This window comes from Saimiri boliviensis, chromosome 2, assembly GCF_048565385.1.
Source record: "Saimiri boliviensis isolate mSaiBol1 chromosome 2, mSaiBol1.pri, whole genome shotgun sequence".
In the NCBI taxonomy this organism is placed as follows: Eukaryota; Metazoa; Chordata; class Mammalia; order Primates; family Cebidae; genus Saimiri; species Saimiri boliviensis.
In genome coordinates this window covers 68,024,509-68,049,713 of record NC_133450.1, presented here as the reverse complement: position 1 = coordinate 68,049,713, position 25,205 = coordinate 68,024,509, and the positions used below count along the sequence as shown (strand labels likewise).

General features: G+C 42.6%; 1 protein-coding gene across 9 annotated transcripts in view; it reads left to right on the top strand.

The window, feature by feature from the left end:
- TLN2 (talin 2) overlaps nucleotides 1-25,205 on the top strand; it is a 474,792-nt gene that overhangs the window by 310,434 nt on the left and 139,153 nt on the right. For all 9 annotated transcript variants that reach the window (XM_074393531.1, XM_074393528.1, XM_039468905.2 and 6 more), the window contains 9 exons: nucleotides 5,264-5,419; nucleotides 10,779-10,880; nucleotides 12,270-12,346; nucleotides 15,727-15,907; nucleotides 16,773-16,886; nucleotides 19,193-19,301; nucleotides 20,087-20,295; nucleotides 20,861-20,959; nucleotides 24,401-24,568. In XM_074393531.1, coding sequence (XP_074249632.1) covers nucleotides 5,264-5,419; nucleotides 10,779-10,880; nucleotides 12,270-12,346; nucleotides 15,727-15,907; nucleotides 16,773-16,886; nucleotides 19,193-19,301; nucleotides 20,087-20,295; nucleotides 20,861-20,959; nucleotides 24,401-24,568 — 1,215 coding nt within the window. The remainder of the gene's footprint in view (nucleotides 1-5,263; nucleotides 5,420-10,778; nucleotides 10,881-12,269; nucleotides 12,347-15,726; nucleotides 15,908-16,772; nucleotides 16,887-19,192; nucleotides 19,302-20,086; nucleotides 20,296-20,860; nucleotides 20,960-24,400; nucleotides 24,569-25,205) is intronic.

Genomic DNA, 25,205 nt, shown 5'->3' with positions numbered 1-25,205 from the left:
TGTGAACATTTTGTCCTAGTAGTCAGTATTAAACTTTATGTTATTGTAATAGAAAGTGCTGGCATGTTGGAGTTGGGAAAATTGGCCTAGAATCCAAGATGGTAATTAAACCTTTGTGAGAAATAGTAGAAACTTATGTGACATTAGGGAACATACTTAAACTCTAAATCTCAGTTTATTCATCGGAATTTCTTCATCTCAAAACAGGAATAATTCCTTACAGAGCTCTAACGACAAGCGAGCTAGTGTTTGTAAACAAGTGTGCCGACTGGAAAGTAAGGGTATTTGATTAATTTAATTTATTCTTTTGTTTTATAGACAAGATCTCACTCTGTCACCCAGTCTGGAATGTAGTGGCGTGATCATGGCTCTCTGCAGCCTCCTGAGTAACTGACACTACAGGCACATGCCACGATGCCCAGCTAATTTATTTTTATCTTTTCTTAGAGACAGGTCTCCCTATGTTGCCTAGGCTGGTCTCGAGCTCATCTCCTTAAGGGATCCTTCCACCTCAGGTTTTCCAAGTGTTGGGATTATAGGCATGAGCCACTGTACCTGGCCTGATAAATTTTAGATTATCCCAGTCACTGAACTCTTCCCACACTTCCCAAACCCTGGTCCTAAGGGCCAGATAGTAAACATTTCAAGCTTTGCCAATACTCAGCTTTGCCCCTGTATTATGAAAGCAGCCTTAGGCAAAATGTAAATGAATAGCATGGTTATGTTTCTATAAAGCTTTATGGACTCTGAAATTTGAATTTTATGTAATTTTCGTAGCATCAAATCTTCCTCTTGATTCTTTTTTTTTCTTTACTTTAAAAATGGAGAATTAATTCCTAGCTCTTGGGCCACATAAAATAAGCTGGATTTTGCACTGGCCGTAGTTTACCCACCTTCATACAGAGAATGTCTGCAAGCCATGTAATGAATTCATAGGAAATAGTATTAGGCGCAGTATTCTCAATGGCTAAGAAATAGGCTTTGAAAAAAAAAGGCTTGAGTTTGGATCCTGGCTTTGCCACTTAGTAATTTGACCTTGGATAAGTTACCTTACCTTTCATCTCTAAGCTTCAGTTTGTTCACCTATAAAATTGTGGCTTTTTATGAGGTTTCAATAAGTTAATATACAAAAGGGGACTGCCTCATGTAAGATCTCCATAAATGGGAGCTGTCAAGACCTACATTCTTTCTCTTTCATTGACTTCTGTTCCATTTCATCATGATCTGCTACACCAAAACCCCACAAGCAACAGTAAGGCATTTCCCATGACGAGCATTAAATCCTGTTTTATTCCAGAAAATCATTGTGTAACCCTTGTCACTTCTAAATTTGCCTTTGAAAACTTTTCAGCCATAGCCATAGCCTTGAGATAGGAGATTTACCCGGGGAACTGACCCTCTTCTGCCCTAAACTGTAAAAACATCAGAGAGGGCATTCAGAGCATCTCAGAATCCCGAGTTTAGTTAAAATGGATTATCAGTCACTTGTAGGGAGAGAAATGGCTAATAAACAGGGTCTTTAGCACCCAGGTTTGCTCTTAGCCATTTTTCCCCATGCCCCTAAAAGAAAGAAATATACTGAAGACAGACCAAAACATGCACATCAGCCCTTTGGCCAAGCCAACCTAGAACTCTAGTGAGCTCAGCTGGATCATGGGGAGGACCATTTGGGCTTGGGCCATATTGAAGTGAGGGGCCAGGAGCCAGAAGTTCAGCCCAGTTGCATCCCTCCACCCCGTTTTGGATCTCAGGCGTGAAGCAGAGGTGATGTCAGAATCAGGCAATCTCTATACCTGTGAGTAGAGGCTGCAGACAGCCGGCTTGATCACAGCTGGCTGCCAGGGCTAAACCCGTGGTAGCAGCTGAAATACGTTTGAAAGAGGAGGGGTTGGGTTGTTAATGATTCCTGCCCCTCTTTGGTAGAATACCTGCATTCTCCTGCCTCTGAGTTATACAAGCTGTAGACATTTTCAAAACAAAAACAGTCTCATCCGGACCACCTCAAGAGAAAGGCTTCTAGATGGCAGGCAAAAATCACAGCTCAATCTGTCTGTGTGTGTGTGAGTATATGAGATAGAAGGGTCTTCACTGGTGCCTGCTTTAGCATGCTTTGTCTCCTGAAGATAAAAAGGAGCTGGAGATTGAAGGTTGGAAAGGAAGTGGTATGGGGGGAACGGAGACTTGAGGCATAGGAAGGAAAGAGGGAGCCTTACTACCTTGTGGCCCTCCGCTCACATTCCTGCCATTGAGGCTGTAAGGCACGTGTCTGCACCAGGGAAGAGCTTGCGTCAGGATCACAGGTCTGAGCCATTTGCTATTTTACCTTTCTTCAGCTGCTCTGCGTTTTGTAGGTAGGCACTGAAGTGACTTTATCCCTCCATGTGGTCTCTGTTGCCAGTTCCAGTATTTTTTCTTCCTTCGGTCCCTTTTCCTCAGGTGCGACCTGCTAATGGAATGTTCACTGTAAGTTGTTTGTTCACTGTGGCTTCCTCTCCCAATCTGGAATGATCTTGACAAGAGTTAGGGCAATCCGTCACGATTCTGTGTTCTCGCAGCCAAGAATCCCTCACTGGGGAGCCGTGCAGATGGGAAAGAACGAGGGAAGCAGCTGCAAACCATTTTTTATCTCCTGTCCCCTTCCTGGGTCCCAGAAGCTGGGTTTGTGCCAACCCTGTGCAACTGAATTAGCTGCCTAGAGCCTCTCAACCTAAAACTCTGTGTGGCTCCTGAATCAGAGCAGAGGGACTGACATTGTCTGCTGATCTCACCCCTTGTAGAACTGTTCTTTCTTTGAAAAAAATCTGACCCTTCTCTGTTTTTTAAGACTTGAGGCTCAGGGAAGAATATTCCTCTCCTCAGACACCCAGGCAGATTCCTCATACCATGGTATCCTTCGTGAGGAAGCGGTGACTGTCACCATCTGAGGGTCATCAAATGCTCATGGTGAGGGCAGAGAGGATTTGGCCTTTTCTCTTTTTACTTCCACCAGAAGACAGTAAATTGCAGTAGACAGCTTTTGAAGTCAGAGATATTTTTGAGCCCCTCAGACCTACATTCAAATTATGGCTTTACCACTCACCACTGTTGGTCTCGGTCTCTCCACCTGCAGATTGAAAAATGATGATACCAGTGTTTTGGGGATGCTCTGAAGATAAACATATGATGCTTGTTAAGTATCTAGTATGCTCCAGCTCTGTTTTAAGTGACATTACCCTATGTTGGGTGTGTGTATACACATCCGCAAATGCATAGATACTTTGTGTGAATATTTATATCTGTGCCTCTGAGAATAGCAGTTTAGGTGTTGCTAGGTTTCAGCAAATATGACTTGAAAAGGTTTTCCTGACAACTCTAAAAATATACGTGCATTAAGTGAAATTTTGGAAATAAGGAAACGCACCAAAAAAATAGAAAACACATGAGATGTTCATTGCCATTTTTTCATGTAATGGACGTGTGTTTATGTAAAAATTTTTGTTTCACCTAAGATTAGGCTCTATATTCTGTTTTTTAGGTAATATATTATGAATAATTTACTTCTAGAAAACCAGTTGTTTTTCTACAATATAATTTTTAATAATGTAGGGAAATCTGTTATCTGGATATACTATAATTTGCCTATCAAATCCTGTGTTATAGAAAATTTGGATTGTTTCATCTACAGCCATACCACCCTGAAGGTGCCCAATCTCATCTGAAAGTGTGGGTGGTTTCAAGCTTTTCACTGTGATGTACTGTGGTTGAGCTTTGTGTGGTATAATCTTTACACACATTTATAACTTTAAAAAAAACACACACACACAGAACTAAGTTCCTAAAAGCTAGCTTTGTCAGAAGTAGGAGCTTTTTTTCCTTTCTTTTTTTCGAGACAGAGTCTCACTCTGTCGCCAGGTGCTAGGCTGGAGTGCAGTGGCACAATCTCGGCTCACTGCAGCCTCCACCTCCCGGGTTCAAGCAATTCTCCTGCCTCAGCCTCCCGAGTAGTTGGGACTACAGGCACGTGCCACCACGCCTAGCTAATTTTTGTATATTTAGTAGAGACGGTGTTTCACCATGTTGGCCAGGATGGTCTCGATCTCTTGAACTCGTGATCCGCCTGCCTTGGCCTCTCAAAGTGCTGGGATTACAGGCTTGAGCCACTGCGCCCAGCCAAAAGTAGGAGCTTTTTAAGGGTTTGGATAGATACTGACACATTTTCTCTCATAAAGGCTTTGCTATCTTAAGCTTTCATCAGTAGTGACCCCCTTCACGTCTTCCTCAAATCTGAGTATTAATTTTAATTTTAAAAGAAACAACTCAAATATTTTAAGTGAAAACTTATTTCCTCATTTAGTTATTTTAACATTTTCTGTTCATGCTTTTCAGCGGTTTATTTTGTTGATATATGAATGCATCACATAGACAGTCTATGAAGTCTTTTACCATTACATTCATTGCAAATGTTTATTTCCCAGTCTTTTTCATTTTTTATGAGGTTTCTTTATCTTCTGTTCCCCTCCCCCAATCTATCAAAAGTATATATATTTTGAGTTAAGCCTAGTAATCGTTTTCTTTATGGCTTCTTTTATGTTGGTGTTTTTCCTAGGAAGTCATTTTTCATCCCAAGGATCACAAAAATACCCACTTGGATGTTCTTCCTAAATTATTAATCTCTCTCGAATTTGTTTTGGTATAAGTCTGAGCTAGGGGTCCATTATTTTAATAAACATTACCATATCTTAAAACGTTATTAAAACTAATCATAAAATAAGTTTTAAGAATCAGTAAATATACAAAATACCAAAACAAAGAATCCAAACGGAAATAAATTTCAGAGATTTAAAAAAAGGATAGGCGGCTGTGTCTCCTTATAATGAAAAATAGGCAGAGTTTTAGTTAATTTGAAATATTAGATTAACTCTCTTGTTACTCACTGAGTTGGCCACTGGGAGTGATAGTACCTGGAATTCACCTTTGCTGCTTTTTCTCTGGATGTCTTTTCAGTTCTATCCCGTCTTTCTGACATAGTCTGTTTTTGGAGCAAGCTGCCCTCCTGAACAGGAGCATGCTTTTCTGGATCTTTCCAGACTTCTCATGTCTTTGAGTTCCCATGCCTTTAGTTTAATGAGTTTCCTACCTAGCCTCAAAACCTTGGTTTCCCTATAGCCCTGCCTGTTTTGAAACACAGTATATGCAGGTGAAACATTGAAAAAATCACTGATTCCTTGGCAAAGTCAGATGTATTCAGAGGAAGAGCACTGACTCTCGGTATCTCCTGTTTCAGGAAAAGATGAAAGGCAAGAACAAGCTGGTGCCTCGCCTGCTGGGGATCACCAAAGACTCGGTGATGCGTGTGGATGAGAAGACCAAGGAGGTGCTACAGGAGTGGCCCCTTACCACGGTCAAGCGCTGGGCAGCCTCACCCAAGAGCTTCACACTGGTAGGGACTGGTGGAGGGCAGGGAGAGGGCTAGCATGGCCTTGAGTGATACTGTGGGGACAGGAGACCAGATCCTTGCCCATTGGGTTTCGCTGGACTTAGAGAGCCAGGTGGAGGGGGAAGATGGTGCAAGTCCATGGGTGGGAAAGGGGATGAATGTAGAAGTAAGAGCAAGGTCAGCAAGCCCGGGTTTCTTCAGGCACTGCTGCTTCTCTGCACTCTATATAAGTCAGCCTCTAGTTCAATATCTAGAAAGAGTCACTCACCCAGATGATTCTCAGTTCTGTGTTCCTGATGACATATCCTCAAAGGAAAGTTTCTAGTGCTCTGACGCCCACAGAAAGGCCCCCTCTCTTTGTTTTAGATGTTCCTAAGAATTGTGATTATCTTGCTGAGGAGTGTTTTCCTAGCCTGCCTAGAAAGAGTATGGTATACAATGGAAATAACATGGACTTTAGTGTGGTATTATTGTAGAAATCCACTTGGTCATTTCCCAGCTCTGTGACCTTGTCAACTTACATATCCTCTCTGAGCCTTAATTTCTTCAGCAATAAAATGGTGATAGTCATGTCCATTTCACAGAGTTGCTGTGATTAAGATGAAGATGATAAAATACTTCGTATAAAATTTATGGAAAGTGGTGAAAATATGTTATTTCAGTATTAGCATAGTTGTTAGCATAGTATAACTGTATGCCTTAACTATAGCCACATTTACTTGTGAAACACAATAGGGAAGGTAATTGTGAGAGCAAGCTGTGCAATAAGAAAAAAGTGCTAGAATTTGTCAGTTTCTTTCTTCCTTCCTTCCCTTTTCTTTCTTTTCTCTTTTCTTTTTTCTTTCCTTTTCTTTTTTTCTTTCTTCTTTCTGAGATAGAGTCTCACTCTGTTGCCCAGGCTGGAGTGCAGTGGCACAATCTTGGCTCACTGCAACCTCTGCCTCCCAGGCTCAAGCAATTCTCCTGACTCAGCCTCCTGAGTAGCTGGGATTACAGGCGTGTGCCACCACACCCAGCTAATTTTTGTATTTTCTTTTTTTTTAGTAGAAATGGGGTTTCACCATGTTGGTCAGGCTCGTCTCTTAACTCCTGATCTCGTGATCCACCCTCCTCGGCCTCCTAAAGTGCTGGGATTACAAGCGTGAGCCACCGTGCCCAGCCTGAATTTGTCAGTTTCTTAAGACTCCTGAAGTCTCTACTGAATGCTTGAACTGTCACCTCTTATCTATGCAAAATATTATAATAGGACAAAAAAAAAAAAAAAAAAACTGTGTAAAGAAGGAGCCATGGGCCGGGCGCGGTGGCTCAAGCCTGTAATCCCAGCACTTTGGGAGGCCGAGGCGGGTGGATCACAAGGTCGAGAGATCGAGACCAACCTGGTCAACATGGTGAAACCCCGTCTCTACTAAAAATACAAAAAATTAGCTGGGCATGGTGGCGCGTGCCTATAATCCCAGCTACTCAGGAGGCTGAGGCAGGAGAATTGCCTGAACCCAGGAGGCGGAGGTTGCGGTGAGCTGAGATCGCGCCATTGCACTCCAGCCTGGGTAACAAGAGCGAAACTCCGTCTCAAAAAAAAAAAAGAAGGAGCCATGGAAGGAGTCATTAGTTATCTAATTTGACTGTAGTGATAGGTTCCTGCCAATTAGAAGGAATCTTGAGAAAACATATCTTCTTTCCTCCTTTAGCTGTAACAGCTGTTCCTGTGTGGCCTTCAAAAGATGAACGTTCATACTTAGCTATGACCTCATCTTCCATTGCAGGAAGTCATATATAATTTCTAAATTAGAAAAATCAATAAATTAGTGTAAACGTACTATTTAGAAATACTAGGAGAACTGCTAAAAGAGTTGGAAATGGTTACCTTTGGATGGGCATGTGGTAGTAAGTGAAGACGGGAATGGGTAGGACAGGTAGGATGTTTGTTTTACATCTTTTTTTTTTGAGACGGAGTTTCGCTCTTGTTACCCAGGCTGGAGTGCAATGGCGCGATCTCCGCTCACCGCAACCTCCGCCTCCTGGGTTCAGGCAATTCTCCTGCCTCCGCCTCCTGAGTAGCTCGGATTACAGGCATGTGCCACCATGTCCAGCTAATTTTTTGTATTTTTAGTAGAGACGGGGTTTTACCATGTTGACCAGGATGGTCTCGATCTCTCTTTTTTTTTTTTTTTTTTTTTTTTTTTGAGACGGAGTTTTCGCTCTTGTCACCCAGGCTGGAGTGCAATGGTGCGATCTCGGCTCACCGCAACCTCCGCCTCCTGGGTTCAGGCAATTCTCCTGCCTCAGCCTCCTGAGTAGCTGGGATTACAGGCACGCACCACCATGCCCAGCTATTTTTTTTGTATTTTTAGTAGAGACGGGGTTTCACCATGTTGACCAAGATGGTCTCGATCTCTTGACCTTGTGATCCACCCGCCTCGGCCTCCCAAAGTGCTGGGATTACAGGCTTGAGCCACCGCGCCTGGCCTCGATCTCTTGACCTCATGATCCACCCGCCTCAGCCTCCCAAACTGCTGGGATTACAGGCATGAGCCACCGCGCCCAGCCTTTTATAAAATTAATGTGGACATGATATATCTTTTCTATCCTTTCATTTTCAACCTGCATATACTGTTGTATTTCAAATGAATTTCTTGTAGAGAGCATAATTAGTTGGGTTATTTTTTTTTAATCCATTTTATCTCTGTCTTTTAATTGGTATATTTACACTATTTATATTTAAGCTAATTATTGGTATGTTAGGGCCCAAGTCTATCATTTTGTAGTTTTTCTGGTTTTTTGTTGTTGTTGTTGTTGTTGTTTGTTTTTGCCTTTTCTGTGGGTTACTTCAACAATTTTTAGAGTTCCATTTTGCTTTGTGTGTTACATTTTGAGCGTATCACTTTGTGTAGTGTTCTTAGTGGTTATTCTAGATATTACCGTGTACATATGAAATTCATTACAGCCTATTGGTACTGGCTTTACCCCTTTAAGTGAAGTGTAGACATCTTACTTCCATTTAGGTCTTTTTACCTACGCATTCCCCACACTTTTTGAATACGATGTTTAAATATTTTTTTCATATACACATAAGATAGTTATTTTAAGATAGTTATTTTGTCTGTAACCACATAAGATGCTGTTACAGCTTCTGCTTTGAACAGAAAATGTGATGAAAGAAACTCAGGAGTTGATGAACAGTCTATTACATTTTCTTCATTTTTAACTACCGCGTTATTCTTCTTGCCCTTCTAAACTTCCCAGCCTTCTTTTATCATTTTGTGTTTGGAGAGCTTCCTTTAGCTATTGGTTAAGGGTACATCTGCTAGCAACAAATTCTCTTAGTGTTTTCTTCCTCTGAGAATGTTATTATTTCCCCTTCATTCATGAAGGATAATTTTGCCAGGTACGGCATTTGGGACTGACAGTTCCTTTCTTTTAGAATCTGAACACGGTCATGCCACCTCTTTCCTACCTCCATGGTTTCAAATGAGAAATTTGCTGTCATTCAAGTTGGTGTCAATTTGTAGGTAATAGGTCATTTTTCTGTGGCTGTTTTTAAGGTACTTTTATCTCTACTTTTCAAAATTCTTGGTATAGGTTTCTTAGGATTCATTCTGTTTGGAGTTCACTCAGCTTCTTGAATTTGTGGGTTTAAGTCTTCACTAATTTGGGGAAGTTTTCAGTCATTATTTCTTCAGATACTTTATTTTTGTCCAACACTGTTCTCTCCTGTTACTCTGATGATATTAATGTGAGGTCTTTTGTTACTGTCCTGTAGATTCCCGAAGCTCTGTTTTTTAGTTTCTTTTCTCCGTATTATTCAGATTGACTAAATTCTGTTGATCTGTTTTCAGGTTTGCTGATTTTATTTTTTATTATCTCCACACTAGTTTATTCTGTGTATTTTAAAATTTTGGTTATTGCCTTTTTCAGTTCTATAATTTCCATTTGATTCTTTATTATGACTTCTGTTTCTTTGTGAAACTTTTTATTCTGTAAAATTTGCTTCAAGAGAATTTGCAATTTATTGGTGAAGCGTTTTTATGATGGTTGCTTTAAAGTTCTTACCAGATAATTCCACTGTCTGATTTATTTTAGTATTGGGATGAGTTGATCATCTTTATCGTTCTTACTGTGTTTGTCCTGGCTCTTGATGTCAATATATATATTTTTTAAACATCCTAGACATCTTGGTTATTATAGTAGGAGACTTCTTTTTATTATTTTTTTGAGATAGTCTCTCACTCTGTTGTCCAGGCTGGAGTATGCTGGTATGATCATAGCTTACCTCCTGGACTCAGGCGATCCTCCCACCTCAGCCTCTTGAGGAGCTGGAACTGCAGGCTTACGCCACCATGCCTGGCTAATTTAAAAAAAAAATTTTTTTTTTTTATAGGCAGAGTCTCACCATGTTGCCCAGTCTGGTCTTGAACTCCTGGGCTCAAGTGATCCTCTTGCCTCAACTTCGCAAAGTACCAGGATCACAGGCATGAGCCACTGTGCCTGGCCTATTAGGAGACTTTTGATGTTACTGAAATATTCTATTTTAGCAGGCGGACACTTTGTTCAAGTTTAGTGTGTAGTGTTCTGGCCTACTTTTGTGGGCTTTAGTTGCAACGACAGTTTCATTCTCTGAGACTTTTCAGTGCTATTCTAGACTGATTTTTGATTTTGACACTAACGTTCCTGCTCAAACCCTGTTGGTTCTGTCAATGGGGGCAGAAGGCACTTCCCTGGGCTACCTGCTATTGCTGGATGACCTTCATTGCAGGAAGCGGAAGGCACTGGGCCTGCGTCTCCATAAGCCACTGGCTGGAGGGCAGGGAGACACAGGGCTTTACTTTGTGTGACTGCTGCAGCAAATGAATCAGACCATCCAGCTGCCTGGGTTGTGGAATAGGGTCTGAAAGGGGCCGAGGTTTCAATGCTCTGCAGCTTCATTTGAATGTCAGCCCAGGTTGTCAAGCTGGACTTGGATCTCCTGACTGCTTCCCCAAATTAGTCTCTCTTGGGCTCCTCTTCTCCTGGTTCTTTGACCAAAAGCATGCTTTTAAGAAACTGCCTATTGGAGGTTCCAATGTTCAGGCCTCTATAGCTCTTAGTCTTGGGGGTTATATGGGATAGGAAAGAAAACCCACTAACTCAATCATGTGGTGGTTTTGCAAGTTCTGAGGGCCAGCTGGTCCATCTTTTCAGTTTTCAGAGATCTTTTACCATTGTTGAATATTGTTGAATAAATTTTAGGGTATTCATTTGTATTTAGAGAGGAGGAGCAGGGAAAATTCAATGTATGTCTTACTGTTCTAGAGCTGGACTTCCTAGCCTTTAAAATGTTGATATATCTGATTTACCTGTATTTCCTCCAATGCTGTCTTTTCAGGATTTTGGGGAGTATCAGGAAAGCTACTATTCTGTACAAACCACTGAGGGAGAGCAGATATCCCAGCTGATTGCAGGCTACATTGACATCATCCTGAAAAAGGTATTTTGTATTGATGCAAATCGGAAAAGCAAGACCGCTTTTTAAAAAAGGCCCGGTTTAGGTGATGTGGCTACCTTGAAAAAAAGCCCTTTTAAAAAATACTTGAAGCCAGGTGTGGTGGCTCATGCCTGTAATCCAAGTGCTTTGGAAGGCTGAGGCGGGCAGATCACCTGAGGTCAGGGTTCAAGACCAGCTTGGCCCACATGGCAAAGCCCCATCTCTACTAAAAATACAAAAAAATTAGCTGGGTATGGTGGTGTACACCTATAGTCCCAGTTAGTCGAGAGGCTGAGGCAGGAGAATTGCTTGAAACCAGGAGGTGGAGGTTGCAGTGAGCTGAGATCTTGTCACTGCACCGCAACCTGGGTGACAGAGGGAGACTCTGTCTCAAAACAGAAAAAAACACTTGATTCACTAATTTAATCTTTAATCACCAATTAAGTATGAGATATTTGACCTCAAGATCCTATGAGAATTCCTGCTTTTTCTGCAGCACATATTTGTATCATTTACTACCAGGCAATGAATAATAGCCTGTCACTTAGCTGATGAATGATCCTAGCATGCCTCAGCATCTTCGTCTTCACATAGCTGTACTGTGCTTTTCAGCCTCTGTGGAAATGTGGATTGAGGGGCTAAAAATGATCTTTGTAATTTTCTTGTTTTTTTTTTTTTTTTTAACAAATGTAATGGGGTTATGTGCCATATTGTTATACAGAAAAACAGATTTCTTCAGACTTCAAGATACAGCCCATTCAAAAAAACCAAGTTTTAATGGAATGTTAATATGTGCATCTTGATTTTTTCCTATGTAAAATTAAAGTCTGTGCAATAAATACACGACATCTAACTGTATATTAAATATTTCTTTTTTAATATAATGCTTTTGTTCATCCATCACTTACTAAATATCCAGCATAAGGAATTTTGAGTAAACTTCATCACTTTCCCCGTGTCCCATTAAAATGTTTTATTCAAAGGTCCTTGTATGAAGACCTGCTGATTTTTCCTTTGTTTTTTTTTTGCGGGGGGGAGACAGAGTCTTGTGCTCTCACACAGGCTGGAGTGCAGAGGCACTATCTTCGCTACAACATCTGCCTCCCAGGTTCAAGCAGTTATCCTGCATCATCCTCCATTGTAGCTGGGATTACAGGCTGCTGCCACCATCCCAGGCTGATTTTTGTGTGTGTGTATGTTTTTTAAATTTATTACAGACAGGGTTTCACCATGTTGACCAGGCTGGTCTCGAACTCCTGACCTCAAGCGATCTGCCCACCTCAGCCTCCCAGGGTGCTGGGATTACAGGCATGAGCCACTGCACCTGGCCTGATTTTCATTTTAGCATCTTGTGTTTTTGTTTTTGTTTTTGTTTTTGTTTTGCATTTCCAGAAACAAAGTAAAGATCGATTTGGACTAGAAGGTGATGAGGAGTCAACTATGTTAGAAGAGTCTGTTTCGCCAAAAAAGTAAGTATTAAAAAGAGCACTGGAGAACCACCTTCTCCCTAGATAGGCAGGTTTCCTCTTGCCAGCTCAGAGCCTGCTCCTCCAAAGCCTGTCACCTGGAGAAGATGATAGCAGATGATACAGTTGAGTCTTTTTCTTTCTTTTCCTTTTTTTTTTTTTGAGATGGAGTTTTGCTCTTGTTACCCAGGCTAGAGTGCAATGGCGCGATCTCGGCTCACCGCAACCTCTGCCTCCTGGGTTCTGGCAATTCTCCTGCCTCAGCCTCCCGAGTAGCTGGGATTATAGGCACGCGCCACCATGAGTTGAGTCTTTTTCAAGCATGGTCCCAAGACCAGCAGCATTGATGTGGCACATGTCTCATGAGGGAGGCTGAGGATTTCAGGGAGACATTGACCATGGTGTGGCGTTTAACTGCATCTTTTGAGGCAGTAAGTGTTCATGAGTCCTGCTCTTCATTTCTGATTTAAATCTCATGATCGAATCATGATTATTGAGCCGTATCATCAGAAGGTCAGAGGATGAGCCTGTGTTTGATTCTGGCCCTTTGTGTGGGAGGAGAGAGTGCAGCGGGTGGAGGGGTTGTTACTGTGAAGCACTGCTTCGTGCCACGCTTGTCTCCAGTGTCCTGAGGCAGCATCGTCCAGGTGAGTGGTTAAGAACATGGACTCTTGTTAGGCGCAAATCTAGGGTCCGTGTTTCACTGTGTGCCTCTAGGAAGTTACTGAATTGTCTTCTGGCATGAGCTCATCTATAAAATGGGCATGTTGATATTACCTCCTAAGTAGTTTTATTTCTGTGGTAGTCGATAATAAAGCACGTATAACAATGCCTGGCACATAGTGCTTGCTATTCTAACTATTATCCTTACGATCATTATTTTAAATTCACAGTAACCTCAATTTAGCTCCATTTATAAATGAAGAGATAGATTTATTAAAATTAAGTAACATCTTAATAAATGGTTCTTTTTGGGAAACCTATACAGACATCCCTTTTATATTAATAGAGCAAGGTAACAATTGTTCTTGTATGCTTCAGTATGTGTGTGTCTGACGTTCCGTCTCATCTGGAATTCCAATAACAACTCCCGATGCAAGAGAGAGGCCAAGTACTATCATCCCCATTCCAGATGAGGAAACTGAAGCTCATGAAAATTAGTTGAGATCCACACATGTGGTAGAGCCAGGACTCAGATTCAGATCTTGTGATGTTTCCCATAGTACAATGCTAGAAAGTTCTAGCATCTTCCAGTGCATTAAACTTGCTTGGCTATAGTAGTTTCTCTAACATTTCTACCCTTGCTGCCAGTTTCTCACAGTTTGCTTCCTCATCACCCAAAAGATGTTTTTCCATTTGTCCCCACTAGTGTGCAAGTTGGAACCAAACTCGATACCATACGTTTCTGATACTTGCCACCCTCAGGCAGAGCACCTTAAGTCCTTGGAATTATTTATGACCATTAGATGTAAGTTAGTGAGCTAGTGCTCCCTGATAGGGAGACCTTGCTGTGCTTTGCTTCCCATAGGAGCAGCCCAGTAAGTGAGCCCAGAGGGCTGGAACCTTCACCTGTCTGGAACCACTGTAGCCATCTTTACTGCCCATGGTATCACTGTGGGGTCTGATCAAGGCAAGCAGGAAGAATGGTCAGGATGGTCCCCATCACTAGACCTTCCACTTCTTCCTGCGTTGATCTTTGGCTGAGCTCTCAGAATGCAACTGACTTCTTTCTGGAACCTTCAGACCCACCTTCCCAGTCTCTTACCACCCTACCCCTAGATTGCAGTGTTTCTCCCTGGATGCCTATTGCTTGGGATCCCAGCATGGCTGTCGAGTCTTGCCCTGGGCAACAGGGAACGATCTGTAATAGTGCGAGAGCTCCAGGACAGAGACCTTTTCTCTTCATCCAGCTGTACGTCTACCTTCCTTCCACCTGACAACACATAGATGTCCCAGACTCTGTCTGTGGGTTTGTCCACCAGGCTTCTGAGGAAGACACACCACCCTCAGACTTCTTACCTTCAGATGATCAGCATTTTTTGTACTTATTATTCATTCTAAGAAAATATCAAGTAAAAAATTCGGTTTCTTGGCCAGGTGTTATGGCTCTCGCATGTAATCCCAGCACTCTGGGAGGCCTAGGCAGGTGGTTCACCTGAGGTCAGGTGTTCAAGACCAGCCTGGGTAACATGGTGAAACCCCATCTCTACTAAAAATACAAATAAATAACCAGGTGTGGTGGTGGGCGCCTGTAATCCCAGCTACTTGGAAGGCTAAGCCAGGAGAATCGCTTGAACCTGGGAGGCAGAGGTTACAGTGAGCTGAGATTGTGCAGTTGCACTTTAGCCTGGATGACAAGAGTGAAACTGCTTCAAAAAAATAAAAATGCATTTTTTTTTTCCTTAGATACTCTGAGAGTCTTCCCTGTCGTTAGTTGAAAGCATTTTGAAAGATGTCAGAGCCTCACATGGTCGAGGCTCCAGAGGCGATGCGACACCCTGTGTGGTCAATGGTGCTAGGCCTGAGGGAGGAGAGCTAAGCTGCGGGAGATTTTCCCCTACCTTCATTTCCACATTTCCCCTTTCAAGCTGAAGATAAATGATCTGTATTTCTGATGCCTAGAATGGAACCTGTCGCAGGGTAGATACTTGTTTGATGAATGTTCTTTCAGGTATGATTTACCAAAAATAATATATCAACATATCAAAACATTCACTTAAAACCTGGAACTTCGCTATTATCATTATAGGAATACTTGGGTTGTTGTTGTCATCTTTGTTTTTCTTGAGACAGAGTCTTACTGGAGTACCGTGGTGCGATTATAGGTCACTACAACCTCGGGCTCCCAGGTTCAAGCGATTCTCCTGCCTCATCCTCTTGAGTAGCTAGAACTATAGGCACACACAACCACTCCAAGCTAATTTGTGAATTTTTTCATGAGATCTATAGAGATGAGATCTCATTATGTTGCCCAGGAGGTCTTGAACTCCTGACCTCAAGGAATCTTCCCACCTTGGCCTCTCAAAGGGCTGGGATCACAGTGGTGAAATACTGCATCAGGCCTTGTTTTCTTTTCTTTTCTTTTTTTTCTTTTCTTTTTTTTTTTTTTTTAATAAGAACAACTAATTGCATAATACCATAAATCCATTAAGTGGATAAATTGGGAGTAATTATTTACATTACGTGCCATGAAAGGATCCATCTCGGAGCTCTGCTAAGTGTTGTAGTGCCACTTCTTCATTCCTGCTTCTCTGTCTGTACGTGCCTCTTTAAATTGGCCTTCACAGCATAAAGCAGGAAACATACGTGACATCTGGGGGGTCTCCTCATTGCACTCCACATGAGTGGCTTCCTTGCAGTGACCAAACCGCTTTTCCCGGCAGGTCCACCATCTTGCAGCAGCAGTTCAACCGGACCGGAAAGGCAGAGCATGGCTCAGTGGCGCTGCCGGCCGTGATGCGCTCAGGCTCCAGCGGGCCTGAGACCTTCAACGTTGGCAGCATGCCCTCTCCACAGCAGCAGGTCATGGTTGGGCAGATGCACCGAGGCCACATGCCACCACTGGTGAGGCTTCCTGTCGTCCCCTGCTCGTTAGTCCACTGCCTCCGGTGTGCAAGGTGGACACCAGCAGCAGTGATGGGCTGGGTGTTGGAACTCTAACTCCTCCTGGCTGAACCATGCTGCGTTCAGCTGTGTATATTTTTTAACTGGATGACTCTGATCACTGCCTGTTTAGTATCAGAGGTGTCCTCTGTGACTGGAAAATTAGGGACCTCGCAACATGATTTGTGATACAGGCATAGAACTGTGCTCCCCTGTCCTGCCAGCATCAAGCTGATGGGTGCAGATACCCCTAGGAAAGTCTGAGAAGTAGACCAGGTTTCCAGTGATCTCGAGGTTTCGCCCTGGCGGTCATTAATTCCTTTCCACTGTGCCGGTCTGTCTGACTCGGTGCCTCTCAGGCCGACCTTGGGAATCCCTTGCTATTGCACGAGAACTTTTTGAAAGCTCAGGATTAACTCTTGTCTCTGAAAAAGTATATTATCTGTAGATTTAGTTGGAGTCGTTGTCTGTCAGGAATCATTCTTATTTAACACCCACGTGTTTCCTGTGCTTGAGGAGCTCCTCAGTACTCAAATATTGCATCACCTTACTTCCCCTGGAAGGACTCTTCTGAGCCTCCTAGTCAGCTCCTTCACACACTTCTGATTATTATCCGTCCATGGCAGTCACCTTCATTTTGTGTTGTGTTAATATAATGCAGTATCTATTTCTGGCCTCCAGGTTAAAATGGGAGATGGTTCAGCCGGTTGTTGAGATGTAGCCTGGGCTGCTTTGTCTTGAGCGCAGAGTTCTATTTTGCTTTGTTTTGCATAAAGGGCCATGTCCGGAGTGTGGGATGACTGCTTTATTTTATCTGCCTTTGCAGACCTCAGCCCAGCAGGCCCTGATGGGGACCATCAACACAAGCATGCATGCCGTCCAGCAGGCCCAGGATGATCTCAGTGAGCTCGACTCGCTGCCGCCTCTTGGCCAGGATATGGTAAATACTATTCGGTGATTTTCTTGCCAAGTCTCTGCCCTGGCAGAAAGCAGAGTTATGCACCAGATTCAACTAGGTAAATCTCTCTCTAGGTGAAGAGGAAACCCAAGATTTTTCAAGAGACTGAGTCTTTGTCTCTCATTTGCACCCACAGGAGGAGAGAATCATAGGGTACTGCTGCCAGTACCACAGGAGGGCCGAAAACTTGGACCCTAGGGTCCTGTGATCTGAGTTCAAATCCCAGCTCCATCACTGGCTGCGTGACTCTGGGCTACTTGCCTTCTCTAATCTGTAAATAGAGTTGTTGTGAAGAGGTGATGATCTAATCACCTGTAGAGTTCTTAGCACGGTCCTTAGCACATACGTAGAAAGAGCTCAGTAAGCATTAGCTGTTTGTTATTTTTGTCTCTACCAGTGGTTCTCAAACTCTAGCATACGTTGGCATTACCTGAAGGGCCTGTTAAAACACACATTGCTGGAATTCTGTCCCCAGTTTTTTTTTGACTCAATGGAATCTTGGGTGGGGCCTGAGATTTCGCATTTCCAACAAGATCTTGGGCGATATTAATGCTGCATGCCTGGGAGCTGTCCTTTGAGAACCACTGGCTTACTACCATTGAGTTTTTCAGCAGAGTAGGGTGATTCATCCAGATATTTTTCTGTAGCTGCTGCTGCATGAAATCCCATGATTTTTTTTTTTTTTTTGAAAGCTCAGGAATAACACTTGTCTCTGAAAAAGTTAAATTGGATGACTCAGATCATTGCCTGTTTAGTATCAGAGGTGTCCTCTGTGACTGGAAAATTAGGGATCTCTCAGCATGACTCCTCACTGCTCAAATCGTGCTCCCAGGACCAGCAACATTGGCAATTGTGTGTGAGACTTGCGGAATCGGGGGCCTTCCCCAACCTACTCAAACAGAATCTGCATTTTAGCCAAGTTTCCAGCTTCTTTTTGTGACCATTAAAAAAGCACCAGCCAGTACTGTTATTCTCAGTGCTGCTTTGTAGATTAGAATCATCTCAGAAACTTTAAAAACAAAGCCGAAAGCACCATCTGGGACTAAATAAATCAATGTTGCTGTGGGTGGAACCTGAGAATCAGTGGTTTTTATTCTCCCCAGGGGATTCTAATGGCCAGTGAGGGTTGGCAACCGCTGTGGTAGGACTGACTGGTACCATCGCAGGGGCCAGAACCAAGATACAGTCTGTAGCTTTATCTTGTCCTGCCATGATAACTGCCCTCCAAGTTCTCCGAGAATGCTGAGTTTTTCATTTGCACCCTGTGTGCGTGGAGGGTGCTGGTATCCTCAGCACCATTTCTCTCAGGTATCTGAAAACCGTAAACATTTTGCTTTGAGGAACTCCAGAGTAAAAGCATGGCAGACACCTATATCCAGTATAATTGTGAGGTAGAGTTTTAAAATATTTAAGATTTTACATTGCTGCTTCACCAATTTTCAAAGAATTAGAATGCAATAAATTACTTTTAGTGTTCACATCCCAAACATACATAAATATTTTGGGGATGTTTTAAGAAGCAGATGAGCACCATATTGCAGGGTCATCATTATCAAGATAAGTGATCATTTATTAGGTAAGTTCTGAAATGCCAGAAAATAGAGACCTTGCTACTTATAGGTTCAAATCAACATAAAATGTAAGAGTTGGAAAGGTTTTTATAAACCATTCAATTCCTACAGTAGAAGAAATCTAAGGCGCAGGACCTGACTATGATTTGCCTCAGGTCCTATCACCTGCTAGTGGTAGGTCTGGACCCAGAACAGGGTCTCGACCCATCCCCTCATCTTACCAAGAAAGGTTTTACCATCTACACGAACATGACCTTTGGTCGTCTTCAAGGTGATGGACGTTGTAAGCAAGAGATATTTCCTGCATTGGCAGAGAACACATGTGAGCTGAAACACCCTCCTTCTCACGCTGCTTCCTGCATAGCAAGGTGAAAATTAGCAACAACTATTAATGCTAATGTGCAGTATTATTACGAAACATTGATTTTTTTTTTCTCCTCATTCTTTTTCAGTTGAATTTTTCTACCTAAGATCTTAATAGTTAAAAACACAAACAACATAATTAATGTAAGAAACGGGGAGAATTTGCACACCATTGAGCATCTCTGAAGGAGCAGGAGGCCTGTTAAGGTTCTTGTTTAGGATAACTTAAGGGCCCTGTCAGTGCTCATAAGACGAGCGTAGCCAAAATGCTGGTCTGATTTCATGGCAGAGCCTCTCTGGTCTCCTGGGTCATTCTGTGCTGTGATTGTGTCATGCTGTTGTCTGGCTTTGCAGGCATCTAGGGTATGGGTTCAGAACAAAGTCGACGAATCCAAACACGAAATTCATTCTCAAGTTGATGCTATCACAGCCGGAACGGCTTCCGTTGTCAACCTCACAGCTGGTAAGTCCCTGAGAGATTTGTGCTGTATTGGGGTTTTGCTTAAAAGCTGTTTTTCTAATAGAAAAAAATAAGTTATCTGTTAATTGATAGAATAGACTTCATATTACTAGAGGATAGTCTTTTCTTAGGCCCTTGGAGTGCTTCCAACATTTTCTCCCAGTGACCCAGGAGAGCAGTAAGGAACATGTCATTGCTTTTTGCCTGTATCATGTGCCCTCATTAGAAAGCTCCTATTCAGATCTTCTCATGGTTTGTCAGTGTGCTGGACTTACTGCAAAGTCTGTTGAGGCTGCTTTCTCCCTCCTTGGCACCTACGGTTTGAAAATGATTTTGATTGAACAGACCTATCGTGTGTGCCTTGGGCCATCTTGTCCAGCAGCGGTCTCTTCTGGCACAGCGTGGCTCCCAGCCTTGTGCTGTCAGAGGAGAGCTAGGAACTTGCCTGGCTTCACCTTGCAATGTATCAGCCTTTTAGGAGCAGAGTTGACGCCCTGAGCTGCTGACAGCGGCCTAGAGAAAAGGGCCATGAGATGTCAAGACTTCCTTTGGATTTTTAAAGGTAGTTGTACTCAGAATTTCAATGCATGAAGCCTCCAGGTGAAAGACAGGACCTTCTTGAAGTCACCTTGGAGAAAGGGAGCAAGCCATCTCACTGTGCCCATGGGAAGCTTGGTGTTTGACTCTTGCAGGATGGCGGGTGAGGAACTCCTGCCACTGTGGGGTTTTGAAAATTCTCACCATGACCATATGCCCTCCTGTGGTGGGGATGGTTCTTTTTGTCCTAGGTGACCCTGCAGACACTGACTACACGGCTGTGGGATGCGCGATCACCACTATTTCTTCCAACCTGACGGAGATGTCCAAGGGTGTGAAGCTGTTGGCCGCCCTCATGGATGATGAGGTGGGCAGCGGGGAGGACTTGCTTAGAGCTGCCAGGACCCTCGCTGGGGCAGTGTCAGACTTGCTGAAAGCTGTGCAGCCTACTTCTGGAGAGGTAAGCTCTACAGGCAAGCAGTCCCTCCGGTTCTGATGAGACAGCTGCATCTGCTGGGGGGGACCGTGGTGCTCTTGCTTCTCACGCTGTTCCTTTCATCCTGCTGGGGTATATTTCCCTGCAGAAGTAATTGGAGCTGTGGAATTGGGTGCAGAAGCTCAGCCGCATTCTGGAGTGGTTGAGCTCTTAGTGTGAAGGCCTCCCCCTCATGGGTACTTGAGTAGATGCAACCCCAGGAATGTAACATACATGACTTATACACATTTAAAGGGAATATAAGTTTGGGCCCTAATTTCCGCAGAATGCATATCACCTTCCTACCAGTTGAACAAGGTTCACTAATTGGCCATATAAAATCCGTATACCCATTGCTGGTTTGTGAGACACCGGCTGTTTGCCTGCACAGATTGCACCAGGATGTCTTCTATCTGGCAGACCACCTGAGATTCTCATTGATAGGCAGAGGGAACCAATTCTGTGAGATTCTGCTTTCTGCAATTCCATGTATGATTGCACTGGAGGAAATGCGTTTTCTTTCCAATTAAGGTGTGTTCTCTGTTCATAGCCTCGACAGACGGTTTTGACTGCTGCTGGCAGCATTGGACAGGCCAGTGGGGATCTTCTGAGACAGATTGGAGAGAATGAGACTGATGAGCGATTCCAGGTAAGAAATTCCTTTGTACTCAGAGGTGGTTTATTTTTTGTCTTATCCAAAACCACAAGTGTGGCAGAGAATTCTTTTTTGTGACCCTTCTTTTTCAATACCAGGGACATGTGCTGCTTGTCCTCTGGGGAGCTGCTGTTAACCACTGTGTAGTATCATCTCACTGCAGCTCAGAGGGCATCAGGCATCTCTGCTTGCCTGCCTCCATCCCTGTCCCTCAAAAGGTACAGTGCAGAGGCCACTGCTAGGGTGGTTCAGGCCAGGCTGATCTGCTTATGTACTGATGAGCCAGTCCCCTTTACTCCTCCTCCTGAGTCTCTCATTTTGCAAGTAATGTATAAATACATCCTAATTAAATTGTTACAGTTCTATCCCAGGTTCTCTGAAAGATGCCCTTTTCCAAATCCTATGTTAAGTTCACTGTTTAGGAATTCTACAGAATTTCATTGGCCTGCAATTATTAAAACTTTTTTTCAAATTATTCATTTATATGTATATATATTGAAATATTTACTTAGAAGAAATTACAAGTTACAAACTTATATGAACGAATATTACAGATACCAGCAAGTTCAGAAAAAAATAGCGTAATGTTTTTATTCACTACCTGACACCTCTAAATACCTTTTTTCCTGTATTTTTGGCTTCATCTGTTTTGACCACCTCTTCATTTGGCAATGATTTTATAATATTTAGCAGACAGAACAAAAAGATCATGAGCTTTCCTCTGGTGTTCAGGTTTCTTGCTTCATGGGTGGCCATTTTATCTAGAACTTCCAAATTTTATCAAAAGATGTGTCAGATACACTAAGATGTGATCCTGTTTGTTGTGAGACATGAAACTTCAACCTTCATCCACTGCAGGCTATGAATGAGTCCCATAGCCTAGTACCACAGGCATGTGGAGAGCGAAGGAGGGCAATAAGACATTCAATATACAAGCGTTCATGTCATGATAGAGGTTTTGATGGCATCATTCTTCAGTCCTCCTAAGCGTGAATTTGTATGATGAGTGGTAGGAATATTCCTGGAAGCCATTTCTACACTGAGATGGCCAGTAATAAATTCCCTAGAATCGGAGTGAACTGTAGACCACATGAATATATTCTGCTAAACCCAAGTTAATTGTATCCCCCTCCTGACTTCCCTTTCCAGATCCCCAAACTGGCCTTGCATTGGCCTTTACTTTTTGTATTAGTGCAGGTAATTATTTGCAGGCAGGTACCTACTTAGGAACTTGGTAAATCTGAGATTCCGCTGCTGTTTTACTAGGCTTAATTATCTTGACATCGTCATTTACTTTCCCCAGAAGTATTAATATTATTGTTTTCCGGCAATGTGTTAAGGAAGGTTAAGGAGAAAGTCACAATTCTTCCTTAAAACATCGCACACAACCTTGTGTTTTTTAAAAGCTTTACCTGCCTCTCCCTGCTGTAGTAGGTTGTTTTCATTGTGTATGAATGTAAACCCTGCCTCCTAATGTTTGTTCCCATTTGGATGTGCAGAGGAAGCAGGTTCAGGTTCAGGATGATAGTCCTGCAGAGCTTTTGTTACAGGGACAGGCCTCACTTGAATGTTTCCAATTGTGTGAGGTCTCTAGGTAAAGACCAGTGCAGTAAGGTGATCCTGCAACCTCCTCCAGTTATGGGTAACTGACATTGGATTTCTTACTCTATTTTTCTGATTCTTGAGATCATATCTCAGAGCTTTTCTTGGGTTCTTAATGTACCACATGTTCCCAGAGTTAACAAAGATTTATTTTACACAGGCTACATAATAGTGGTCTTGTTGAAACTTTTGACAAAGGCCTTGTCAGCAGCTATAGCCGTAGTATCACATTCTTTTTCTAACTGTATTTTTTTTTGGACAAAATTAATAAGAGGAACAGAATTTCTTTAAACAGTTCTAACAAAGCCCTTTAGAACAATCATGATTCTATGTGACCAAATCCTGGCCCCCATTTGAAAAGATGAATTCATTTCAAGTGAAGAAATACTGTGACCTACTTTGGAAAGTTATTTTTAAAAATCTTTTAAATATTTTGTGACATTCAAGCTGTGTTTTCACTGAGCATTGAGATAGATGTCCAGGAACTGTAACCATAGTGGGAGCAATTCCTGAAAGTTGTGTGGTAGACAAGTGCCAGTCAGATCCCAAAGGGATCTTCAGCTTTCGCACCATGGGCTTTAGTTTTACCTTGGATATCCCGGAAACATCACAGACCTAAGAAAGACTGGAATAACCTGCTCATTTAAGACCACTTAGTCTTTGCCCAATTTAAAATCAGCTTACTTGATAGATTCATGGGTTTCTGATTTAGCTGGATTATATGTAGTCTTTGTTCTGTATAAAATTGTGCAGCCTGAATATTATTTCCAATATATCTTCTCATAAAATAGCTCACTGTAAAGACGCTGTGGGTGCCCTTTACATTTAGAATCAAAAGTGCTCTTTATCATCTGATGAATTAATAAAGACTTCTGACCGTATTTCCTTGAGGGGAAAAGCCTTGACATGTTTATTCAAAATCAAAATGGCTCCTATGTTTGGGAAGGCATTTCTGAGTCAAATAAACAGTATTAAAAACGAAGAAATAAATTAATTGTAATAGTGGTTATTCTTTAGGTCAAACAGATGGGCGATAAATCTGGTAAGCTCAATCAAAATATTCTAAATTCTACAGGCAGAATGCTTAGTCATTGAATTGAAGCATAAACTGATCTTTTAAGGCTTAGAGCTCCTTGTGTCTTCAGTCAAACCATCTTATAGCTAGTGTATTTATATAGGTTCCATTTCCACTTTCTGTAATAATTTAATTACTATCCAGAAGGCTGCAGAACACTGAGAATAACTCATTTTCAGAGCATTTATTGGCTCTTGAGCTGTAGGTGTTGGTGCCAGCTATGTGTCTTTGCACATCAAATGTTGCCCTCTGGAGGTAGAGATATGGCTAAATTTCTGATGACGACTTGGATCTTTGTGCAAAGTAGAAATCCAGAAGATAAATTTTCAAGTTACAGTGGGGCATGATGACTTGGAGGCCATGAGTTCTAACCTTCCTGTGGCACATGATGTTGTGGCGTCTGGATGTGTTTTCAGCTTCTCCTGATCCACCACATTGACCACGCATCCAAGAGACATGGTCAAGACTTCATGTTAGATAAGTGCACGAATGTGATTCGGTGGTTAAAATAATAACCCTTCCCTCAAATTAACTCTTTTAGATTTAAACCTATGCTGTTTAATGGATGTAAGAGACTGAGTTATTAGGATATACGACTCCTTTTTTAATTACCTCTAAAGATAAGTTGACATTTAAAAAAAACTTCTGAAGTGCTGAAGGAAAAAGATCAAATGGAATTTTAATAACATGTTTATTTTCAGGCCGTGAAAGGTGATTAGAGAAAAATAAATGAAAAGTCTTTGATTCCCTTTTCTTAGGATGTTTTAATGAGTTTGGCCAAAGCTGTTGCCAATGCAGCTGCCATGTTGGTACTAAAGGCAAAGAATGTTGCCCAAGTGGCAGAAGACACTGTCCTACAGAACAGGGTGATTGCTGCTGCTACCCAGTGTGCCCTGTCCACCTCCCAGCTTGTGGCATGTGCCAAGGTAAGCCAGCTGGTACCCTAGCTCTTTCTACCCGGTATCATGTGCTCTTATCTGCTTCCAGGCATCTGGGGAGTAGCGGGGGCAGAATTTGTTCAAATAGTCTTGAGATTTAGAGCTTGCTTCAGTGATGATAGGTCTTACATGATGATAGGATTTTAGCATAAGCTGCCTATTTTTTTTTTTTTTTTTTTTTTTTTTTTGAGACGGAGTTTTGCTCTCGTTACCCAGGCTGGAGTGCAATGGCGCGATCTCGGCTCACCGCAACCTCCGCCTCCTGGGCTCAGGCAATTCTCTTGCCTCAGCCTCCTGAGTAGCTGGGATTACAGGCACGCGCCACCATGCCCAGCTAGTTTTTTGTATTTTTAGTAGAGACGGGGTTTCACCATGTTGACCAGGATGGTCTCGATCTCTCGACCTCGTGATCCACCCGCCTCGGCCTCCCAAAGTGCTGGGATTACAGGCTTGAGCCACCGCGCCCGGCCCTTGCCTATTCTTTTTATCATTTGTTCTTTGCCCAAGTCCTCAGGCCATTGGTACTTTTCACTAGTTCATTTCTGTGTGCAAATTGCTATTTCTGCCCTTTGGACTTCTCAGTGCGTCTTTACACCTGCACAAAAATAGTTCTTGCATTGTGTGA